This window comes from Mesoplodon densirostris, chromosome 14, assembly GCF_025265405.1.
Source record: "Mesoplodon densirostris isolate mMesDen1 chromosome 14, mMesDen1 primary haplotype, whole genome shotgun sequence".
Taxonomy (NCBI): domain Eukaryota; kingdom Metazoa; phylum Chordata; class Mammalia; order Artiodactyla; family Ziphiidae; genus Mesoplodon; species Mesoplodon densirostris.
The window spans coordinates 11,600,892-11,624,281 of NC_082674.1; the positions used below are offsets into that span (position 1 = coordinate 11,600,892).

General features: G+C 36.0%; 1 protein-coding gene across 2 annotated transcripts in view; it reads right to left on the reverse strand.

Annotated features, from left to right (window-relative positions):
* The window catches only part of NBAS (NBAS subunit of NRZ tethering complex), a 345,026-nt gene that overhangs the window by 178,461 nt on the left and 143,175 nt on the right, over positions 1 to 23,390 (reverse strand). For both annotated transcript variants that reach the window (XM_060116919.1, XM_060116918.1), the window contains 5 exons: positions 18,600 to 18,733; positions 12,823 to 12,885; positions 10,839 to 10,961; positions 5,965 to 6,067; positions 2,542 to 2,771 (listed from right to left, as the gene is read on the reverse strand). In XM_060116919.1, coding sequence (XP_059972902.1) covers positions 2,542 to 2,771; positions 5,965 to 6,067; positions 10,839 to 10,961; positions 12,823 to 12,885; positions 18,600 to 18,733 — 653 coding nt within the window. The remainder of the gene's footprint in view (positions 1 to 2,541; positions 2,772 to 5,964; positions 6,068 to 10,838; positions 10,962 to 12,822; positions 12,886 to 18,599; positions 18,734 to 23,390) is intronic.

The following is a 23,390-nucleotide window of genomic DNA, read 5'->3' on the forward strand; positions in this document are numbered from 1 at the left end:
TAAAAAGGATTTTAAAAAACAGAAGGAATACAGTTAATTTCCAGTTATTCTTTTATGGAAAACAGAAATGTCTTGATTCGGTCACAATTTTGTCTCTCAAAGGAAAAGGAATAACCTAAGAAACTGCACAAGAGACATTTTTCTGATCAGAAACAATCAGTTGGTAATGTAGTACTGAGATAGAAAGTGATTTGATAATCTACAAATTTGTGATACCTATGGAGTATTTTAAGCAAATTTTTTTAAATTCAGAGAAAGTATACTTAATAAATATTGTAGATAACAATAAACCTATTTTCTGAAAGGTGCATGGAGAGGAACAGTGGGGCATGAGACTAGAAAGACAGGTAGAGATCAGGCCATGAAGAGCTAACAATGCTAAAATCATGGACCATGACATGAAAATATCTAGGCCCCAGGATCTACCTACATGACCAAGCGACAGATATAGGCCTTGCTTGCTCTTGCAAAATTTGGGGATTTAAGTCAGATGAGCACTAACACATAGTTACTACTGGTTCAAGGATAAACAGTATACAACCTATCTGTGGCACCTACCAAAATTCTAACTGCACTTTGAACCCAGGAATCCCAGTTCTAGGAATTTATACTACAGATAGGCTCTCACATGCCCAGACATAATTATGGATGTTCACTACCACAGTCTTTTTAAAATAAAATACACTAAATCAGGAACTAATTAAATAAATTGTATAAAAGTCAAACAATGGAATAGTCTACAACCATCAAAAAGGAATGAGGGCTTCCCTGGTGGCGCAGTGGTTGAGAGTTCGCCTGCCGATGCAGGGGACACGGGTTCGTGCCCCGATCCCGGAAGATCCCACATGCCGCGGAGCGGCTGGGCCCGCGAGCCATGGCCGCGGAGCCTGTGTGTCCGGAGCCTGTGCTCCGCAACGGGAGAGGCCACAGCAGTGAGAGGCCCGCGTACAGCAAAAAATAAAAAATAAAAAAAAATTAAAAAAATAAAGGAATGAAACAAACCTATATGTATTCACATGGAAAAACCCACAATATAGATCGTAAGTGAATAAAACAAGACACAGAAAGATAGGTACAAGTAGTAGACACTTATTTTTGATTTAAGAAAGAAGGGGGTAACTTTTAATAAGATATTCCGGAAGGATACACAGGAAACTGATTAAAAATATAACTGAGGGATAAAGTTAGAGGAACTTGAATGAGGAGAAAGACATCTTCCATATCTATCCTTTGTGTATTTTTAAATATCGTATCTTGTGGATGTACTGCTTCCTCAATTAAAAAAAAACTAGTAAATAAATAGTAATTTAATCAATAAGAATGGATGGGCTATTTTCTATTTCAAATACATCTGGGCTCACAGGTCTCAATCAGTTTGGTGCCACAGTATACACATACGACATCTTTTAAAAATTAAGGTGTGTCCTTGTAGGAGAAAAGGGGATGGATGAAAGGCAAATACTGCAAGTATTGTGTAGTTTCAAAAATGATCTCTAGGAGCATCTGTCAAAAAGATTTAGGTCAAACACAACTCCCAGTTGTTCTATTCGATATTTTCATCATCTGAAATAGAAATACTATCCCTTGGGAGAGAAGGAAAAAATTTACTAACTATTTTAAACAACTTTGTCAAGTTCAATAACATGGTTTGAGAAAACATGATTCTTTCTGTGGTAAGTTATCACTGGGGGAAAAAAGTTACCTTTAAGTTTTGCTAGAGTTGAAACAACTACCAGTTATTTGAGGGGAAAAGTAACTGTAAATAACTACCACAATCTTTACATCAAAATAAATTCCAAATGGGCCTAAAATTTCCATGCAAAAATAAAACCACCAAAGTAGTAAAATAACAATACGAAAAACTATTTTAATGGTCTTGGGAATTAAAGGTCTTTCAAAGGATGACACAAAAGACAGAAAAAAGAATAACAACCGAATTTTTTTAAAATTCAAAACAGCCATTTGAAAGATAAACTGTATATTATTAAAACTTGGCAACACAGTTTAACCATTAAGAGAGGCAAAGGGCACGTGTCCCATATGCAAAAAAAGCTCCTAAGAATCAATAGTAAAAAGAGGAATACAAATTTTCCTGTACAACAGGCTAACAGAGGAACAGAATTCAGAGTCCAGAAATTTCCACCTGGAAGGGACTTTTGAGCTTAATCATCTAATCAGAGCGGAAGCCATGTAAAGCATATAGACACGACCTAATGTGTTGAAATTTTCCAGAACTTGAATTTGCTGGCTACCACTTGAATCTCTTCCAATAGTAGAAAAGTATAACCTTATAGATAATCATCTAGAATGACTGTGGGAAAGTGTGCTAGAGAAAAAGGGTCACAAGAAAGTTGATGAATACTTATGATGTAATTAAGTTTTCATTCTATATTCAAGCAATAAATAATGGTGCCCCATATAGTAGAGGCAATCTGTACTTGTGATAACATATTTTGTGAGGTAGAGAATAAAACCAACAATGAAGTTTGTATATTCTGACTTCCCCCACTCCCTCTTACGGAGAATACAGAGTTCCTCTACCTGGCCAGATCCATGCAGCTGTCAGTGAGGTTGGTAGAAGAATTGAAGTACTCTCTGCTGGCAGCCAAAACCAAGTCAATACTTTTTTCATAACTGACCCTGTACTGGGTTTTTCCTTTATGGGCTACACTAGTTGGTGGATTTATTGAACAAGCACTGCAGTGCATCATCTGCCCAGCCAGGTGGATATTTTCAAGGCGACTGGAACACAGAAGGCTCTCTGTAAATATCTGGGAAAAAGAAGAAACTGGAATTAGTGCTTAAAGAGGGAGTACTCAGTTCTTGACACAATGGAGGCTCTGATATCCAAGTGAAATAAATTTTAAAAAATACATCCATCCTACAGGTAGAGGTTGCACAATATTTATGAATGTACTAAATGACAATGAAGCACACTTTAAAATGGTTAGTATTATGTTATGTGAATGTCAGCGCACCTCAATAAAAAAATCCCCCTTTTAGGAAGAAGAAATAATTTAAATGAACAAACCAATGGTAAGCATAATATTTTAATGTGTTACAACAAATACTTGAGTAAAATATCCAAAGTTCATACTTATTAAAAACAGGATCCATTAGACATATTGTCACACACTCTGCTTAAAGTATTTATAACATTTCAATTTTTTAAAAGAAAATCTTTGAATACGATACACATAATTAATGATTGTTTAAAGCATCTGAAGTCAGTCTCATAAACTAAACACCCAAGCTACAAATGTTCTACTTACACCTAGTCACTAGAATTACAATACACCACATAACATTTTTTTCTAATCTGCAATTTAAAAACTATTTAAATAAAACAAAAGCCTCTGATGGAAGGCAGTTATGCAAATGTCACTGTAGTTTACAAGGCAACTAATAGCATCAATTAACATAAAATTTATTCTATAATTGAGATTATCTACTTACTCCAAAAAAGTCCTATTAAAGAGCTCCCTTTAAACCCACACTAATAGCGTCAATATATAAGTAGCACAAGAACTTCCGCCAAAAATGTTCTTTCCTATCATGCCACTGTTGGATGAGGATAACACAGAAAAAGAAGCAAGAGATAAAAAGCAGATTTCATGGAGAAGCAAGAGTTTCCTTACAATTAGGAAGGCTACCCAATTTTCATAGGACCCCCTTATTTTCACTTGTTTCTAGGCTTCTGGAGAAGACATTTTTAGACAGGCTTTTCCTAAAATGACTGATAAGGATAAAATTACTAATACCTACGAGAGATTTGCTATAAAATCCATATTGTGACAGAAAGCAAATTATCAGTGAGTAACCCTAATCGCTTATATGACAGGTGAAAATGGCTTGCTCCACGTGACCAAAATGACTTAGATGTAACAATTTCTCTATTCCTTTGGTTTATTCAGGTAAGCCATAAAGAGTCAATGCCCAATACTGAAAAATAAAATTCACACACTCTAATATTTTAAAGGTTTTGCTGAAATGAACAATATAGATTTCTGCTCTACAGGCTGTATAGAAATCTTGCACCTTATCAAAATTATGCCAATGAGATTTAAAATTATTTTCCAATGACAGCAAAACCTAATACAATGGCCACAGGTCAGTAAGACAATATAGCCTAATTTAAACATCACTAAAATATTTTAAAATGTAAGTTTGCCAAATCTGTATTATCATCTAGAATCGGTTCAGGACAGTTATAATATGCTTTCAAATGTTTTCTCAAAGGAGAAAGACTAACGGCGTGAAGTCATTAAAATATCAAAGCCTAATACAAAGGTTAAGATATAACTAAAACAATTTACTACGTCAAGTTGTTATGACAGACTACTCTACACAGGAGCGAGTTCAAGTGTAATATACTTACTGCTAATTTTTCAATCAGTATCAGAAAATACCAGGAAATAACGCTACTCCCACTTTAAAAACACTACTTCTAGCAGTGTTACTAATGACAGTAAGATTTTGGACCCCATGTGAATATAGATTATTTTCTCCTGAAACTGAATTTCAAGTTTTGCTTTAGATACAAAGGTGAAGTTACCGGCAGCTGTACATGGTCTGAGAGTGTAATCATCAATATAAACTTTACACTCATCAAGCACATAAAAACCTGAAGTTCAAATATAAAACCATTCATTTCTCAACAGTCTATATTAGCACTCTTCTGTTAAAACTACCTTAAATTAAAATACCAACCAATTTCACAAAACAGAGACCTATTTTATAACTCTCATTTTATCAACGGGTTATGCTTCGTGATGTCAGAGCAGAGCAACACAAGAAATATTCTACACGATTTTGATCTGGCTTGTTTGATAGGCAAATTCAAATGGGAACCCTCTTTTAAACTGTATCTCATTAAAGATGGGTTAGCTGGATCATTTTTCCATACAAAGCATGAGTAATTTGGTGGTAATACACATACCTTCCAAAATAAGGATTAAATTCTCCTAAATTACACTCCTAGTCAACTCACCATCCTTAAGTATCCTTTATGTTCCAGACACTATAATATGCCCTGGGGAAGCTGAGGATGAACATGATATGATCATGCCTACCTAGGAGCTAATGACCAAAGGGAAGAAACACACACAGAAACAAACAAGTCATCGCGTTCGAAAGAAAGGCTGTAATAGAGACAAGTTATATTAAAGGGCAAAGGAAGGCATCCTAGAGGGCATGATTAGTGAGCTGAATCCTAAAAGTTATCAGCAATTTTCAAATTATAAAAGAGGAACATATTCCAGGCAAAGGGAATAATGTGTACAAAGTCACAGAAACAGGAAACAGCATCATGAGTGGAGGAATTCATGACAGATTTGGTACCACTGGAGCACAGGGCACATGGCGGGGAGTGTCAGAGGCGAGAATGGACAGGGTGGCTGGAATCTGCCGTGGCTTTCTATGCCAGGCTAAGGAATACGGTTACTTTCTAACTGTAGATACAGTATTTTATCTATTTTATTTAGCAGTGCATTTTAAGAAGGGGAGTGTCATGAAAAGGTCTCTTTTAGAAGAATACTCTCTTCCGTGTAAATGAGGAAGAGATATGGAAGTAGGGAAACAAGTTTGGAGGATTTGGAGGATTACAACAATTTAGCAGAGATGAAGAGAGGACAGATTTGACAGACTTTTCTCAGGCACATGAAGCAAATTTTAGTGACAATCAAAACTATGGAAGAGAGAGGATCCAAGTACGATTCGGAGTTTTCCAGCTGAGAATTAACTCACTAAATACATGGTGTTGCAATGAACAAAGAAGATAAGAAGTTATGTATGAAAGTGCTCAAGCTCTAAAGCACCACTCAATTACCAGCTATTGAATATTATTCAATAATTCAATCCTATTACTTACAGTGAAGCTTATGGTCATCATCTTGTGTCCAATCAACAAAATGTAACAACCAAAATTACAAAATTAAAAGGAAATATTTACATATGTAGAGTTACCTCATAGCAAGCATCAGAGTCTAGACAGGTGTAAACATTCTGCTGCATAGTTAACATGTCTTGCAGCAACATTCTCCAATGAGACTCACTGACAGGAGGCTGCCTGGGGGTAAAAAAGAAAATAATTCATGAAATTGCTCTCTTCAATTGGTCAAACGTAAAAAGAAATTGGTACCACTATTCTATACGCCACACAGCTCCCAGATGATCAAGAGAAATAGATCTCATTTGAATTTCCAGGAAAAAAACTTTGATTAAAGATAGAGAGGGAAGGGCTTCCCTGGTGGCGCAGTGGTTGAGAGTCCGCCTGCCGATGCAGGGGACACGGGTTCGCGCCCCGGTCCGGGAGGATCCCACGTGCTGCGGAGCAGCTGGGCCCGTGAGTCATGGCCGCTGAGCCTGCGCGTCCGGAGCCTGTGCTCTGCAACGGGACAGGCCACAGCAGTGAGAGGCCCGCGTACCGCAAAAAAAAAAAAAAAAAAAAAAAGATAGAGGGAAAAGTTAGGCAGCGACGCATCAATGCCAGAGATGTTGCCAGAGTTTCCTCTGCCGTAGGCTGCCTAGACACAAAACGGATAATGGCAAAGATAAACAAGCTATGAGTTTCTAAGGTAAAGTAAAGCACATGGTAAAGTAAGATAAAGCAGCTGTGATACAGCAGAAAAAGCACTTGGAGACAGGAGAATGAGTTTCAAATTCCATCTTCATCACTCTGCAGTCACCAGCAGGGTATGTTCTTAACTTCAACCACACATGCAGACCCAGAGGGCAACAGAGGCCACACCTGGCATGAGTCTGGAGTGGGGGAGCACAGCTGGACAGCCGGACAGCCCCAGTGGTTCCTCTCAGTGGGACTCCTTGCGGCAGTCCACAGAGCCTGGGATAGAGCACCGCGGGGGTTCTCTCCCATCCAGGCGACAGCCCAGGTGCCAGCCCAGGTACGACAAGCCCTGTACGGTAGCTGCAGTTCCTATCTGGCTTAGGAAGAAGCTCCATTCCCCACAAAAGTCAGTACGTTATTGGAGTATAATTGCTTTACAATGGTGTGTTAGTTTCTGCTTTATAACAAAGTGAATCAGCTATACATATACATATGTCCCCATATCTCTTCCCTCTTGCGTCTCCCTCCTCCCACCCTCCCTATCCCACACCTCTAGGTGGTCACAAGGCACCGAGCTGATACCTTTTGTAATAATTCCACAGGCATAGTTTTCAGGGTCCCCTCAAGAATAAGCCAGTGACCACACATGGGAAAGCCAAAGCTTCAAGCCCCTACCAGATTTTCTAGTTCATTTACACAGTTCCTCTAGGAGCAATTTACCAATCAGAGATGAAGTAGTGATGCCTACACTATCTAGTTGATCAAATACCATTTCATGTTAGTATCCAGACTTACAGAGTCAGAGAATCGGTGGTTCAGATTCTCCTGCAACAGGGGAAACGGTGTTGTTAACAATGTCACAGAGAGTCACATATTAGCTGTGTGACTATATTTAACATTCCTGAATTTCAGCTTTCTCACTTAAAGAGAATCTCAAAGAATGATAAGGAAGGGATGAGTTTAATTTTGAAAAAACACAGACAATGAAACAAGGTTTTTCCTGAGTATAAAAACAAGCTCAGTTACCTGTATGGATTTGAATACATTTCTTAATTTCTTTGAGCTTCAGTTTCCTTTTTTGTATATTATGATAATTAACTTAAACTAGAATGTATGAAAAGACACTCCCCATATTTTTCTGGTACAAAGTAGTATTCAACAAGTGTGAATGGATGAATCTGGAAGCCACAAACACATCTGTTTGTTTTTCTGTAGTCACATACACAACCACTAATATTGTCTAGTAGGAGGGAGAATGTGCTGTAATTCTCTCTACCTCTCTCAAAAGTTCATCTTTGTTGGATATATGTGAGTTTGGAATCATCATTTATGTTTATTTTCTAGTCTGGAAGTTCTACATAATCATGAATCTCATTGTTTGAAAAGGGTAGGTTTTGTTTTGTTTTCTGTTTGTCAAATACCAAATGGGTGTTCCTTTTCCACACATCATTGTCTTTCTTATGCATTAAAAACAGGGCAAATAGACTGTGTTTAATAGTATTGCTATGGAAAAATTATGCATTTGGGATCTTTCCTGCAAAAATTCTAATCTTCAGGAATTTTTTTCACCTAAAATTAGTAATAACCATATGCTTCATTTGCTTATAGTATTTTCTATTTGCTACACAAAATGAACAATTATTTATATCTGATATGTATTAAAGCTTAAGAGAATACATTTTTTTTTGCAGCATACAAATACACAAAACAAACTGATATATTTGCAAGTCTTCAAGGATAATCCCTGAAGTGTTTCCATTAGTTAGACCTTGGTATGTGAACTCTTTGGGCGGGCTTCAAAGAATTAAAGGACTCTTTCAAATTTGGCTGGCAGGCAGAAAAGTAGCAAAATGTTTGAAAAAGTGAGTGTCCATCTTGCACCAGCTTCATAAAATCAGACCTGGGCACTGTCTAGCTGAATTCAAGTTTTCGCAGCCCAGCTGTTCTTCTAGAAGCCAGCAACACTGGGACAGATGGTATTAATGTTTTCTCACACATGGCTAGCCTTAAGTACAGGTTCTAATTAAAATAAATTATAAGACATTATCTCCAAAGGTCTTTTTAGAATACATGCAGTAAATAAGAACCAAGAGAAGAAACTGGAGGCACTATACAAGAGGTGTGCAAACTGACAGGGAAATACCTGAATACAAACATGATGTATTAGTTACAGCTTTAGAATGAAGGTGTATTTTCCAGCGAGAAATAGTATTGCACTCAAGATAGTAAAACCTGATTTGTGACAGTCAGTGAAATCTGCCACCATTTAGAATATGCATAAGAAAGTTCGATAGGTGCTAAAGGCCAAGCCGTAGTAGCATATATGAGATAATTAAGATTCATTTCAAGTTGACTACCTTGAAAAAAGAGGCCGTACTCTCTTACATATTCACAGTAAGTAGAATGCCATAAGTAGAAATTAACTGCAAGGACTTTAGAAGCATTTGAGGGATTCAGTGGAAAGACAGCAGGTAATCTAGCAGCAACAGTGAGGCTTTCTTACTGAAGAGTAGGTTCTTGACTAGAGCCAACATGATGGGAAATATTGACCCATCGTTTATAGCTGTAAAGAAAGTTTAAGACTTAAATTGTCAAAACCTCCTAAATTATTTATTTAATAATTACTGAGAGAGGGCCAATGATATGTAAGGTTCCAAATTAGATGTTTGGTGACTGTAACACTTGCCTTAGATAAGCTTATGATTTTGAAGGGAACATAAGGCACATAAATCAATAACTATAGTAAACTGTTGAAAGAGACAGAGATAAAGAGAGAATTTTAAGACTTCCTGTATATCTACAATAATTTTAAGAATTACTATAAATCTATAATAATTAATACAGGATGGTTATTAGAGGAATGATAGACAAACAGATCAATGGATCAAAATAAAGAACCCCAAAATAGGCCCCTGTAATATGGAAAACTGATATTCAACAAAGATGCAAATGCAATTCAGTACAGAAAGGACAGTCTTTTCAACAAATAATGCTGCAATATTCAGATATTAAAAAAAAATCTATACCTGAACAATAAACAAAAATGAACTTTCAAAATGGGCCATGAAACTGATTATAAAATGTAAAACTAAAAATTTTACTAAAAATGGCAGGAGGAAATCTTTGTGCCAAAAATTTCTTAACATGACATCAAAAGCACAATCAACAAAGAACAAATTGATAAACTGGACCTCATCAAAATTTATAAAGTATGCCCTTCAAAAGACACAGGTATGAGAATGAAAAGATAAGGCATAGATAGGAGAAAATCTTTGCAAATCATATATCTAATAAAGGACTTATATCCTGAATGTATAAGAAAACTCTCAAAATCAGTAAAGAACACAAAAACCCAATATTTAAAATGATCTAAGAAGATACACTGATGTCAAATAATCACATAAAAAGATGCTCAACGTTATTACTCACTGGAGAAGGCAATTAAAACCAAAATTAGATACCACAACATACCTATGAAAATCACTAAACTTTAAAAGACTGACCACAGCAAGTACTGACAAGCATGTGGAGCAACTGGAACGCTCCTAAAAGACTGATTAAAAAATAAAATGGTACAAATGCTTTGGAAGACAGTTTGGCAGCTTTTTGAAAAGTTAACCATCCACCTACCATATGATCATGCCATTCCACTCTCATGGATTTATCCAAGAGCAATGAAAGCGCATGTCCATACAAAGGCTTGTACCTGAATATTCATAGCAGCTATATTTGTAAAAGCCAAGACTCAAAATAAACCAATGTCCATCAACAAGTGAATAGATAAACAAAGTGCAATAAATCCATCAGTGGAATACTAGTCAACAAATAAAATGGAATAAACTACTGATCCATGATACAACATGGATGAATCACAAAATACTTATGCTGAGTGAAAGAAGCCAAACAAACAAACAAAGTGCATACTGTTATGACTCCATTTACATAAAATTCTAGGAAACGCAAAGTACGATACAGAGACAGAAAATAGATCAGCGATAGCCTGGGGAGGGGACGGGGGTGTAATGAGGAGAAGCAGAAGGAGGGAGGGGATTATAACTGAGCAAGAGAAAGCTTTTAGGGGTGATGGATACATTCATTATTTTGACGAAGTGATGGCTTCATGGGTACATACATGTATCAAAACTTATCATATTCTATACTTTAAATATGTGCAATTTATTGTTGGTCAATGATAACCCAATGAATTAAAAAAAAAAAAAAAGTAGTACTTTTTCTTAATCACATACAATTATCAATTAATTTTATTACTCACTTACGACCGGTGTGCCTGGTCAATCTAACCATCAGCTTGTGTGCCTCTTCTGAGCTAGACTGAGTATTTTTAACATATGAAATTGGTTTCTCAAGTCCATGTTTCTCCAAAATCTCTGACACACTGTAAGTGAAAAGAAAAATTTTAAAATAAGTCTTGTTACCAAACACAAAAGCTCTAAGAATCTTAAACACATAAGTAGCACTTAGGTGTTAAAAGTATTTTTAAAAAAAGTAGCATAAAGAATGACCAAATTTTACACATTACATTAATTCTCAGCAAAAAAAAGCTAATAATTGTATATCAAATCTTATTTCCCCTACTGACTTTTATTACAATATACTTGGGATAAGTTAACATTTTTTTAAAAGCCTGACATATCCTTATCTCAAAATCTTTTTTTTACTATTTTCCCGTACTGTAAAAGCATCAAGTCAGCAAAATAAGCCAAATCTATAATTGTAATACCCAGCTTTAACTCTTAACAACCTTAATGAGTATTCTGTTATATGCAAGGCTGCTAGAAAAGCAATAAGCAAAGAATTTTAGGATTGGAAAACCACAGAAACCCCATAAGGTTCAATCTCCCTCAAGAATCCATTCTCTAAACAAATAAGATTTCTGTTCTCATATGGATCTTCTTGACATATCCTATTCCATAATTATCAGAATTGTATATACACCTTTTCTGCCTCACCAAATCTCACATTTATGAATTAACCACTACTGGGCTTAAAGAGAGGTTGGACAAAATTCAGTAACTCTTCATAAAGATAAATGCCATGGGTCACATCACCTGACATTATATACATTAAAACATTTATCAACTATTAATGGCCATGAGGTGGAACCGGAAAAAAAAGTTCTTCTTTTAAAAGGTTAGTAAATTAAGGTGAACAGTGAAGACCTGGGTATCATCCAGAAACCTAAAGGGTGTTACTGTTTCCTTGAGATATTGAGAGCATAATTTGACTATCAAGACAACCCATGGTTACACCCAGGAACGTATGGTGAAACAAATGATGTGTATTATGAAATAATTTTTTATGAAATGCATTATGTTTATTATACTGTATTTCCTTGAGAAAGCTCTTTTCAAGTTCATTAGGGAGAAAAAGGAAACCATGCAGATTTGTAAGGAATGAATCTATACTGACTTAACCCATTAAGCTTTGTTCAAACTATGCTCAATTTTTCAGGGAGGCTGGGGAGAAGAGAGGGACATCGAATTAGTAGATTCCCAAATTCTTATACTTTACATATTACCACTATCAAGTGATGTTATTACCTATAATTTCTATAATTATATATTGGAAGAACAAAGTTTACTAGTCCTAAAATTTCATTTTTAATGCAAATATTTAAAAATTACACACAAGCACATTATATATACATATAAAAATGAACACTAGTAAACAATATTAAACTTCCTGAATAGCAAATTAGAAATTTTCAGTCTCCAAAAGAGACAGTTTAATGCTTCATTTTCACAGTAAAGAATATTGTTAGAGTCACTAATATAACCCAGATAGTCAGTCAAATGTAGTATACCCCAAAAAGGAAAGTTAGGGGTTATAATAAACATTGTTTGCTGATGGATGTAGTAACTGCTGAAGGAACTAATATTTCTTATTTACCTACTATGTGTGAGGTACTTTAAATGCTTTATCTAGTATCAATTTCACATCTCATGAGGTAGACATTATAGCTAAGAAAACCCTAGGCTCAAAGATCACACAGCTAGTAAGTTACAACACCTAGATTTGAACACAGTTCTACTAGTCTTCAAAGTCCATGTTCTCATTACTGTAGCATTCTGCTAAAATAAGCTAGTATTATATTCATTATTAAGAAAATTCACTCTTAAGAGAGTCAAACAAATATTAGGTCAAACTGGAAATGATCACTAGGCATATTTAAGGTAACATTTCTTGGACAGGCCTCCTTAATCAGCATAGAACCAAAAGATCGTCATTTTCCTCACCTGAGAATGTGTTCCAGTTGGTCTACCATGTCATGAAGAGCTGTGGTTACCTCTGTCTTCTGACTAAAGGATTAAGAGAAAAGAATTAAAATTAGGTTTTAGTAGTAACTTTTTACTTGAAATACTAAACTCACTTAAGTTTAAAAAAAAAAAAAAGTGAAGTTTCCCTTGTACTTAAAATATGACAGTATCACCCTTTCCAGATAAAAGGTCAGTCTTATCTCCTATACTCATTCAGCATCTTTCATGACTCAAAAGAGATTAAGATAAAAAAATACTGGAATATAACAATATTCTCTGTTACAGATTAGTGAGATATGGGCAATTATTTTCCTAAGAACTTTTAGTTCAGTTCTGCCAAAAGCAAAAAAGAATTATATATCAGTTGTAGTCTTTCTTTAAAGAAGTGGTAAATGATAAAGCCATCATTTATTTCTCTTCTTTTAACCAATAAAACAGATTAGGAACCATGGCCCTGCACGCTGGCTTTCTCCTAGTCCTATCTATCCCACCTGTGACTCCCCTAGGACTTCTCCATTAGGATTCCATATACTCAGGGGACTTCTCCCATGTCATCATTCACTCCGCCTCCACTGCAATATTTTAAAACGAAAGAGAAGTACACAGCCATCATACAGATAATTCCTACCGGGAGTGGAGATAACAAGCACTTTTCCTTTTTCCTTTCTCAGGAAAAAAGTAGACGGGGCACTAGGAGAAACATTACCATGAAAAAGATCATAAACTAATAAAAACGTGGCTGATAGGGTAGATTTAGCATGGCACAACGCACGTACGAGCGCAAGGGATTTGGTAGAAAGGTTAAGCAACTGCTATAAAAGCCCTCTGCCACCCTCTGCAACTCTGTGTCCCAATCTTGGAGGGACGACTCTCAACTGAGAACCACTGTACCTGACACTCTCAGGTGCCTTCCAACCAATGATTCAACTGAATTCCAGCAATTCTTATGATTTCATAAGAAAGCTAAATAAAAATCTTTATCTCGACTCGGAAAATTAAAAATGACCTAATTGAACACAAAAGTCTCACTCACTATTTTTAAAACTATCAATCTGTCCTGGTCTAAATCTATGTGGCAATTATTTCATGCAATTTACAAAGATTATACTATCTTTTTAAACCAAGTTTCAGGCCTTGGACTAGAGTGATAAATTAGGGTATATTCCACTTAAAGTCCTTCAAAAAAAAAAAGAAAAGATCATTCATTGGAGATAACTTAAATTAACATACTCATTCAGAAACAATATTTTTTAAATTATCATTTTGTAACTCTACAATAAACATTTGTCACTGATTTTCAGAATATAGTGTTCTTCCTCTGTGAACTGACATACACAAACATAATGACTAAAGATTTTTTTCAGCCAGATGAAATGTGCTGCCTAGGTAAGATGTACAAAAATTTAATTTCCTAAATAGTGAAAAAATACACAGTTAACCATTTGGTAAATACCAACCATTTAACCACTAAAAATAACAACTGATCACTGGGAGAACGTGAATTGACGAAGTTGGCGTGAGGAGGAAAGAGAATCAGAGGAAGTATTTTGAAGGCCTATATTTTAATACTAGGCTAATTTATAATTGAAAATTATTTTGAAAATTATAATTATGAAATACAATCATTAAGAAATAAATGGAACAACAAAAGAGTACCATGTTATTTTTTATGTTTACCAAAAAAAAAAAAATCTGTTAGATTGGAAACCATTAATCTGAAGCCAAAAAAAGTTTTCAGCCACACATACACAAAAGAGGCATTTCTTAGCCTACACATTCTTTGAAAACAAATATACTCATCCTCTCATTATAATGTCTACATAAAAAATGTTCTTTTAATATCATCATTCAATTGATATCATGACTATCTCCTCATGGTAGGCAAATTACTATTTAAAAGTTAATAGATAAGCTCTAATTGATATTTATGCTTATTTGATCTCACTGAAGAACTAAGTCTAATACATTTATTTTTAAAAATTGCACATGTCACTTGGAGGTCAATGATTTTACCTAGATGATTCAAGGACAAGCAAGGGGCATCAGGTGGGCAGAGGGACCATCAAATTACCCACCTAGACCATTTAAGGAAGAAACTCCCCACCACTTCTGCTCTCTGAGGTGCTTGTTAAGAAGAGGATTCTGCATCTCGTCACCCTCTGGGAAGAGCACCTTGACTACTGATACTCTGACATCCACTGGGCTGAGGTTTTTAAATGATGAGTAATGACAGTTGGCTAAAAAATTGTTAATACAATCCACGTTACCAGCCCTTTGTTGCCTACTGAAGGCCCACGGTTCCCAGAGGTACACCTGCTGCTCTTAACTAAGGATGGGAGGGAGCTTGTGGTCATATCTGTACAGGTTTGGGTCATAAATAGATGCTGTGATTATAACTTTTCCTACATGAAGACTCCCTTAACCTGGACTGAGGAAGGGAGGTATTAACCACTAGTAGTCTCCATTTAGCTTTACCAGTAACAAGGTTAACTGCTTTCCTTCTTGGGGGTCAGTACTTAGACCCTTAATGAGAAGAGATGAATAATCAGGATCTACAAACCAGCCAACATTTCTGTAACATAATACACAGAATCTAAGATTACCTTACCCTCCCAAAATCAAAACTGAAGCAAGACTGAAAATCTAGCTGCTCACATATAAGGCAATTTTCCAAGGACTCCTATAACAAAAAGCCTTCAGCTTGTCACAAGGCATCCAATCAACTTTTAGTATCCTAGATATAAATTAATGGCCAAGAATCACTAGACATGGAGGAAAGGTCCTCACAGTAAAAGCATAGGTGCAAACAAACAGAATATGAAAAATCAGAGATCACGGTGGGGCAAGGGTAATGCAGGGTGTAGAAGTGAATTTATGCATCTGTGAAACAAGAGCAGGATATTACTTTGTTTGAAATTGAATGAGAAAAAGTTCTTGGAATTTAAATAAGAAAGCCAAAATAAATTTTAAATTCAAAATACGGATTAGAAGATAAAACTATAGAAATCTCCCAGATCACTTAACAAAAGATCAAAACATGGGAAAAAGAACAAAAAGGGCAGTAAATAAATTTAAAATGTGCAAAAAAAGAGAAAAAAGGACATGCAAATAAACTTATCAAGGAAACTTAACAGGAAAAAAATATAAGAAAATTTCCCAACAGTTTGAACGACATGAGTTTCCAGGTTGAAATACAATGAGCAATGATAAATTCAGACTCAGAATAAAACACATCCTTATGATACTTCAGAACATTAGAAATGAAGGGAAGGTACTGAAGTATTCCAAAAAGGGGAGGAAAAAGCCATATAATAGCCTTGGACTTCTCAACAACACTGGAAGGAGAAGACAAGAGTGATGCCTTCGAAACTCACAAGGAAAAGGATCAAAAACCTAGAATTCCATACACAGCCAAGCCTTCCATCAAGTGTAAGGATGCAATTATGATATTTTTTTGACATGTGATAGTCTTAAAATAAAAATGCCTCCATGCAACATTTGACAGGAAGCTATTAGAGATTATGTTCCATCAAAATAAGGGAATAAGTAAAGAAAGGAAAAGATAATAATCCCAGAAATGCAATATGCAACACAAGAGAGACGCAAACAAAAGTCCAAGGATGAATGCTGTACAGCAGAGTAGAGAACACTTCATATCAAAGGAAGAGAAAAGACAATTCTAAGAAAGATGTTTCAAAAGTAAGAGGGAGAGAGAGAGACATAGAGTGAAAAGAGAAAGGAGAGCTTACTAGATATTTTTGACCTTGAAAAGGAATTTTACACTTCTGTCAGAACAGTGAGGGAGGTAAATGGAAACAAAAAACAATGACAAAAAAGGAAATTATTCAATCCATGAAAAGCAAAAAGTTGCACAAAAAGGAAATATAATCATACCTAGCTCTGTGTAAACAGTATATACATAATCATAATGATAGAAATACCACTTTGACTACACTGAAAAAAATGGTTAAGAGAAGTAGGTATGGGGGAAGGGTAGGCTTCAATGAAAGGAAGTCAATAATCATCTAAAATTGTAAAATCAATAAATAGCAACGTGAGCATAATATTTTAAAGGAGGCAGGCAGGGCTTCCCTGGTGGCGCAGTGGTTGAGAGTCCGCCTGCCGATGCAGGGGACACGGGTTCGTGCCCCGATCCCGGAAGATCCCACATGCCGCGGAGCGGCTGGGCCCGCGAGCCATGGCCGCGGAGCCTGTGTGTCCGGAGCCTGTGCTCCGCAACGGGAGAGGCCACAGCAGTGAGAGGCCCGCGTACAGCAAAAAAAAAAAAAAAGGAGGCAGGCAAAGTCAAGAAGAAAAACATGATCCAGAATGAGTGTTTACTTTTAGAAGACAGGTATCAAAGGATGGGGAAGGAGAGCAACCAATCGTTTTTTATCAATTACAAGTCTTCCTGTACCCTGATTTTAACTAGTACATACATTATTTACTTTATGGTTAAAAATTAGAAGGGGATCATGTTCCCTTGGACTTCATGATTTTAGAATAGCACCTCCTCATCCTCACCAATTTGTTTTTCTCCATGGCACTGATTTTTCAAAGTGAAAAGACAATATGACCTGTAGAATATCTCACAGTCTGTATTTATCTGTTTTTTTTCTTCATGGTGTTATTTAACTTGTGCTCTTATTCCCTACATTGACTGTAAACTAGAAGTTTGGCTTAAAGGATTGGTTAGATTCAGGGTAAGTAATTTTACTTCACACCGCTTCTCACCAGGAGGCACATATAGCTAGGCTGCCTGATTTTAAGTGATGCCATATTTGATAACTTGATCAAAGGTGACGGCAGTCAGACTTAGACTTTATAAAGGTATATTTCCCCTTTGCAATTACGAAAAAAAATATTTGCTAAAGGTAATACTTTGGTACCATGCAAATATCCCTTCCCCATCAATTTTTCACCTGATTTCAATTCTATTAATGACTACGTGAAACAATTATTTCACATTGGGTTGCAAAATCAAGTGACTTCTATCATTCATTTCACACACAAAAATAAAAATTTCCTTGGAAGGAAAAGAGAGAGAGAGAGAAGAAGAAAGAGAGGAGAAGAAGAAAACCAAAGCATGAGGAAGACTTCTTGTCTAAACACCTGATTTTGCAAATGAGGAAACTGATGACCATAGAAATTACGTGACTCAGCTGTAGTCACAAAGGCTTAGAAACAGGCCCACCGATTTTTCATTCAGTGCTTTTCCATGTGCTGTTATTAACTTCTCCAGATATGAAATTTATAATATGTACTATGTGTTAAAAGAGTGACTAAAGGAATGATTGTTATGTGACTTCCAAAGAGAAAATATAATCTGATTTGCATACCACTAAATTAGGTATATATATCCATACATTATTACTTAGAAGTTTTACTCTGGGCAAGGGCCAAGAACAAACAATTCATAGAAAAAATACAACTAACCCATAAACAAGGAAAAAGCTTAATTAGAAACACAATTTAAAACAAAGAGATATCACCGTCTATCCACTTAAAGAGAGTACTTTTTGTTGTGGTGGTAGTGATATTCTTGCTTGCTTTTTAATGGATAATTATCAAGGTTAACAAAATTATAGTGACGTCCTATATACTGTTAGAAAAACAAGGGTCTATCTAGAGGCAACAGGTTTGCACGTGATCTCATTTTCTTCTTTATATTCCCAAACTTCTCTATAATGGACATTCAGAGAAGCAACATCTTCATTTTAACTGTTAGAGTAAAAAGGCACACTGTGGGTTCTTACCCATATCCTCTTTGTGGCAGACATTCTAATAAGTCATAGCAAAGAGCGAGCTGGTCATTTCGTTCACAGTTATAGATACATTCTAGTGCTACTGCCATCAGTTGGTCCTGATCAGGAATGATTTTTTGCTGCAACTAGAGAAATAAAGCATGTTGTGCTAAATGTCAATAGATTTACATTCAATTTTGCCATATCCCAGTACCACTGTCAATAGAATATTAAATAGCGCAATTAATCAGCTACAGAAACAAATCTTGGTTTTTCTTTAGCTTACAGACTTTTGGGATCTTTAATTATTCTAAATGAAATTGCATTTTAATTACAGAATCAGCAAGAAAAGAAAATTTGTACCCATAAGCTTTGCTTTTGCATCTGCTGAAAACAGATTCTTCAATTCATGACCCATTCAAGATAAAGTAGATAGAAGAAACACAGTGAACTAAAAAGGCAATTCATTAAAAACAACATTTCTAACCCTAAAACCAAATTTTATGTGTTTTAATCACAAAAATATATAAAATTCCTTAACTAATTTTCAGAGATGTTCAAATCTACTGTTTTTCAGTGTGCATTATGTATTAGTCATTTAACACAACAGTATTGACATTCTATTTGAAAGAAGTCGCATTGCAATACGGTAATATTCATATCTCAAAATACACTCCATATTTCTGATGCAGAAAAATGGCTATTGGGGGTCACTTTCCCATTGTAAACCACAGAGACCCACTCTTAAAGTATTTTCTGGGATATAAAAATAACAGATTTGTGCCTTGTTTTTCTCATCTATAAAACTGGAATATTAACATCTTCTTAATAGCATTGTTTTAAGGATTAAATAAATTAATACATGTAGAATGCTTATGATATTACCACCACGAAACCAAAATGGAAGTTTGAAACTATTTTCTTAGAGCCCTTTACAACAACAAAATAAGCTTAAGATGATTTCCATAATAACCATCTACTACTTTTCAACATTTTAGTAGAAACTCACAAAACAGAAAGGAAAGTGATGAAGAGAAGCTGCCAAACAAAGGCATTTTCTCAGTAGAAAAACCACATCAATAGATGAGAAGAAGAAATGGATGGAAAGAGGAAAGCTTAGTAAGGTTATCAGGGAAGTAAAGTTTTCTAAAGTACTTGGGTTAAAGGATTTCTTCAAGGTATTAAGAAATATATCATTAATTTGACATCAACATTTGACAAAGAGTTAGTTATCCAAGGTTGCAAAGTGACAAACTGGTGAAATAGGGACAAGCAGAGCATAACAAAAATGTCAGTAAAGCAGAAACTAACACACCATTGTAAAGCAATTATACTCCAATAAAGATGTTAAAAACAAAAAATTAACGAAAATAGCTAGCTTTTCCCATTTTCTTATTGTGTGCCAGGTACTATTTCTAAGCGCTTTAAGTGCATTAGTTCACAAATCCTCAAAACAGTCCTGTAAGGTTAGTGCTAGTACCATTTCCATTTTACATAAAGAGAAAATCGAGGCACTGAGGGGACGAACAACTTGCTCAAGGCATAGAGCTGGTCACGGTCAAGCCAGGATTTGAATGCAGGCAACTGGCTCCAGAGCCTAAGCTAAGTGTTAACTCTCACAATCCTACAGAAGAGCTTCACGTATGGAAGAATGGAAGAGTCTGAGGAAAAATATGGTAATAAACAATAAAAAAATGGTAATAAAAAATATGGTAAGGAAGCATCTGAGGAAGACGAAAAAACTGAAACCAGTTTCAGTCAAGGAACAATGTGGGAAACCAGCTGAAACAGAAGCCAGAGTCCTTGATGTTTTCCTCCATCTTCCTGCTTCCTGTCTTTCCCTCCCTGAGATGCTGAAGTGTCACCTGAAAGTTAAATGTTCTAGAGTCCCTGTTTGATCAGGTATGTTCAAAACCCTTTAGTAGACCTTCAATGTGAAAGGTAAAGAGTAAACTTTTTGCCTTCCACTCAGGCTCCTTCATGGCCTGGTGCCCACCTGCTTTTCCAGTCCTATGAATCACTACCTCTCTGCTCAAAGTTTTAGTCCACTCAGGTTAAATAACTTGCCTTTATCTAAACACGGCATTAGTCTGATTACGTCCCCTTGTCTTATTCTACTCCTACCTGGCATGTCTTCTCAAGGAACTTCTTAAAACCTTAGTCTCTAAAACCTCCCGAATAATCCAGCTTTATGTCCATTTGGCTGACTTCAGTTGGACTTCCCCAGATTTCCAGAGTTTCTTGCTTATACTTGATAACTGCTGGTCCAATGAATAAATCCTCATACTACTCTCTACATGAATTCTTTTTCCTCTCTGTACTCCTACGGCACCTTTACGATCTCTTCCTATGCCACTCAGCATATCCTTCTTAATACACTCTACTGTGTACGTGAATCATAATGCTCACATTAAGATACTTTTCACTGTTGTCCTATTAGACTCTCTACAGATGTCCAATTTCATATAGTAAGGCACACTTCCTTTTATTCTCATTATTCCTGTACTAATATCTCAGTAGTCACTATTAAACCATCATTTGTCCCACCTCAAGCTAATAGAAGGGAGCCCATTTAGGGCTTTCCAAGAAATCAATAAATCTTCCCCATCATGGGCAGCAAATTATCTCCCATATTGCATAGCAAGGTAAAATGTAACAAAGTCATAATTTCTTTCAAAAGTTCTTAAAATTATGCACTAGTAGACAACTAGAAAAAGAACAACAGATGTTAAGCTAGAATACTTGGGAAACCCCAGAGAAACAAGCAACAAAAGAAATCAGTGAAACAGTGAAAGAATCACTGAAAATTATTATACAAAAATCAATAACTTTCATATACACAAACAATAAAGTTAGAGAAAATGAGGGTAAATAAAACTCAATTTGTAATGTAAATAGAAAATTAAGTGGTTAGGAATAGATTTAACAAGAAATGTGCAAAACCTATATAAAGAAAAATTTTAAACACTCCTGAAAGACACTAAGAAAGATATGAACAAATAGAATGATGTCCCCCGTTCTTGAATAGGGTGACTGAACATTACACTAAAGTTCAGATAGAAATAAATATATATACAAGAATAACTTTTGAAAAACTGGGGGAAGAAAACACTACAGAGGAATACTACCCATACCAGACTTTAAAAACAGACTATAAGATCTCTATAATTAAAACAATGTGGTACTTAGTATATGGACAAACAGACCAATAAAACAATAGAGAAACTCTAGAATTGGACTCAAAACAAATGGAAATTTTGTATATGACAAAGGTGGCATCTCAAATCACTCAGGTACAGATAAACTTTTTAAATAAATGGTGCTGCAACAACTAGGTAGCATTAGGGAAAACATAAAATAGATCCGTATCTCACACCCTGCGAAAGAACACACTCCAAACAGATTAGGGGTCTAAACATAAAAATAAAGCCATACAAGTACTAGAAGAAAACATGAGTGATTTCTTCTTTAACCTTGTAATAGGAAAAGCCTTTCCCACCATGCCTCAAAATACAGAAGCAATTAAAAAAAATTGCTCAATTTGATTACACAAAAAATAAACTGTAAAAAATTTTGCATGACATAATACACCATAAACAAAGTCAAAAGACAACCTACCCACTGGGTGAAATATTCACAATAGAAACCATAGAAAAAGGACTAATTACACTAATGTATATGAATTTCTAAAAGTTAAGGCACAAAGAAACAAAAATCAAAGTGAAAAATGGGGAAAAGGCAGGAATGGACAATGCACAAAAATGACAATGCCTCTCAAGCGTATGAGAAAATGTTCAAATTCACTCATATTTAGAGAAGTACAAATTAAAACAACACTGAAATGTAATTTTTCACCCATCACGGTGGCAAAATCTTTTAAATATGACAACAAATTGTGTCTGCAAAGTTGTGGAGAAACAGCCATGCTCATACATTGCTGGTGGAAATGTAAATCGGAACAACCCGTCTGGAGAGAAATGTGGTAATACCAACACAACCCTGCCTTTAGAGCCTGGAATCCCCTTGCAGTAATATACCCTGAAGAGATGCCAATAATACAAAATAAATATAAACAGGTTACTCGTTGTAGCACTGTTTGTAATTGTCAAATACTGGGAATAGCATAGAAAACTAGTGAGACTGGGTAACAGTTTTCAATTTTTTTTTTTTTTTTTTTTTTTTTTTTTTGCGGTACGCGGGCCTCTCACTGTTGTGGCCTCCCCCGTTGCGGAGCACAGGCTCCGGACGCGCAGGCTCCGGACACGCAGGCTCAGCGGCCATGGCTCACGGGCCCAGCCGCTCCGCGGCATATGGGATCCTCCCAGACCGGGGCACGAACCCGTATCCCCTGCATCGGCAGGCGGACTCTCAACCACTTGCGCCACCAGGGAGGCCCTCAATTTTATATTTTAATTTATATAACCACACATGGCTAATGGCTACCGTACTGAACAGCACAGTCCTAGAGGCACTTTTCAATTTCCTAAGGAGTGTGGGCCCGAAGTAGGCCAACAGGAAATTGCAGCTGAGAGTTTACAGTGTTAACGAGACTTCCCCATGTGTCCCCATTACTGGAACACAGTCTGGTATCTACAGCAGAAGGGCCTAGTACGCATTCAATACTTCTAATTTGGATCCCCGAAGGACCACCCCCTAGGAATATGGGAGAATTGGAAATAGGACAATCTTTCTGAAACCTGAAACAGCTCAATACCCGATCAGGTTAAAGTGACCTTCACCATACGAGAATGGTGGGAACAGCAAAAACAAGAGTGGCATATTCCATATTCCCCCAAATTCTAA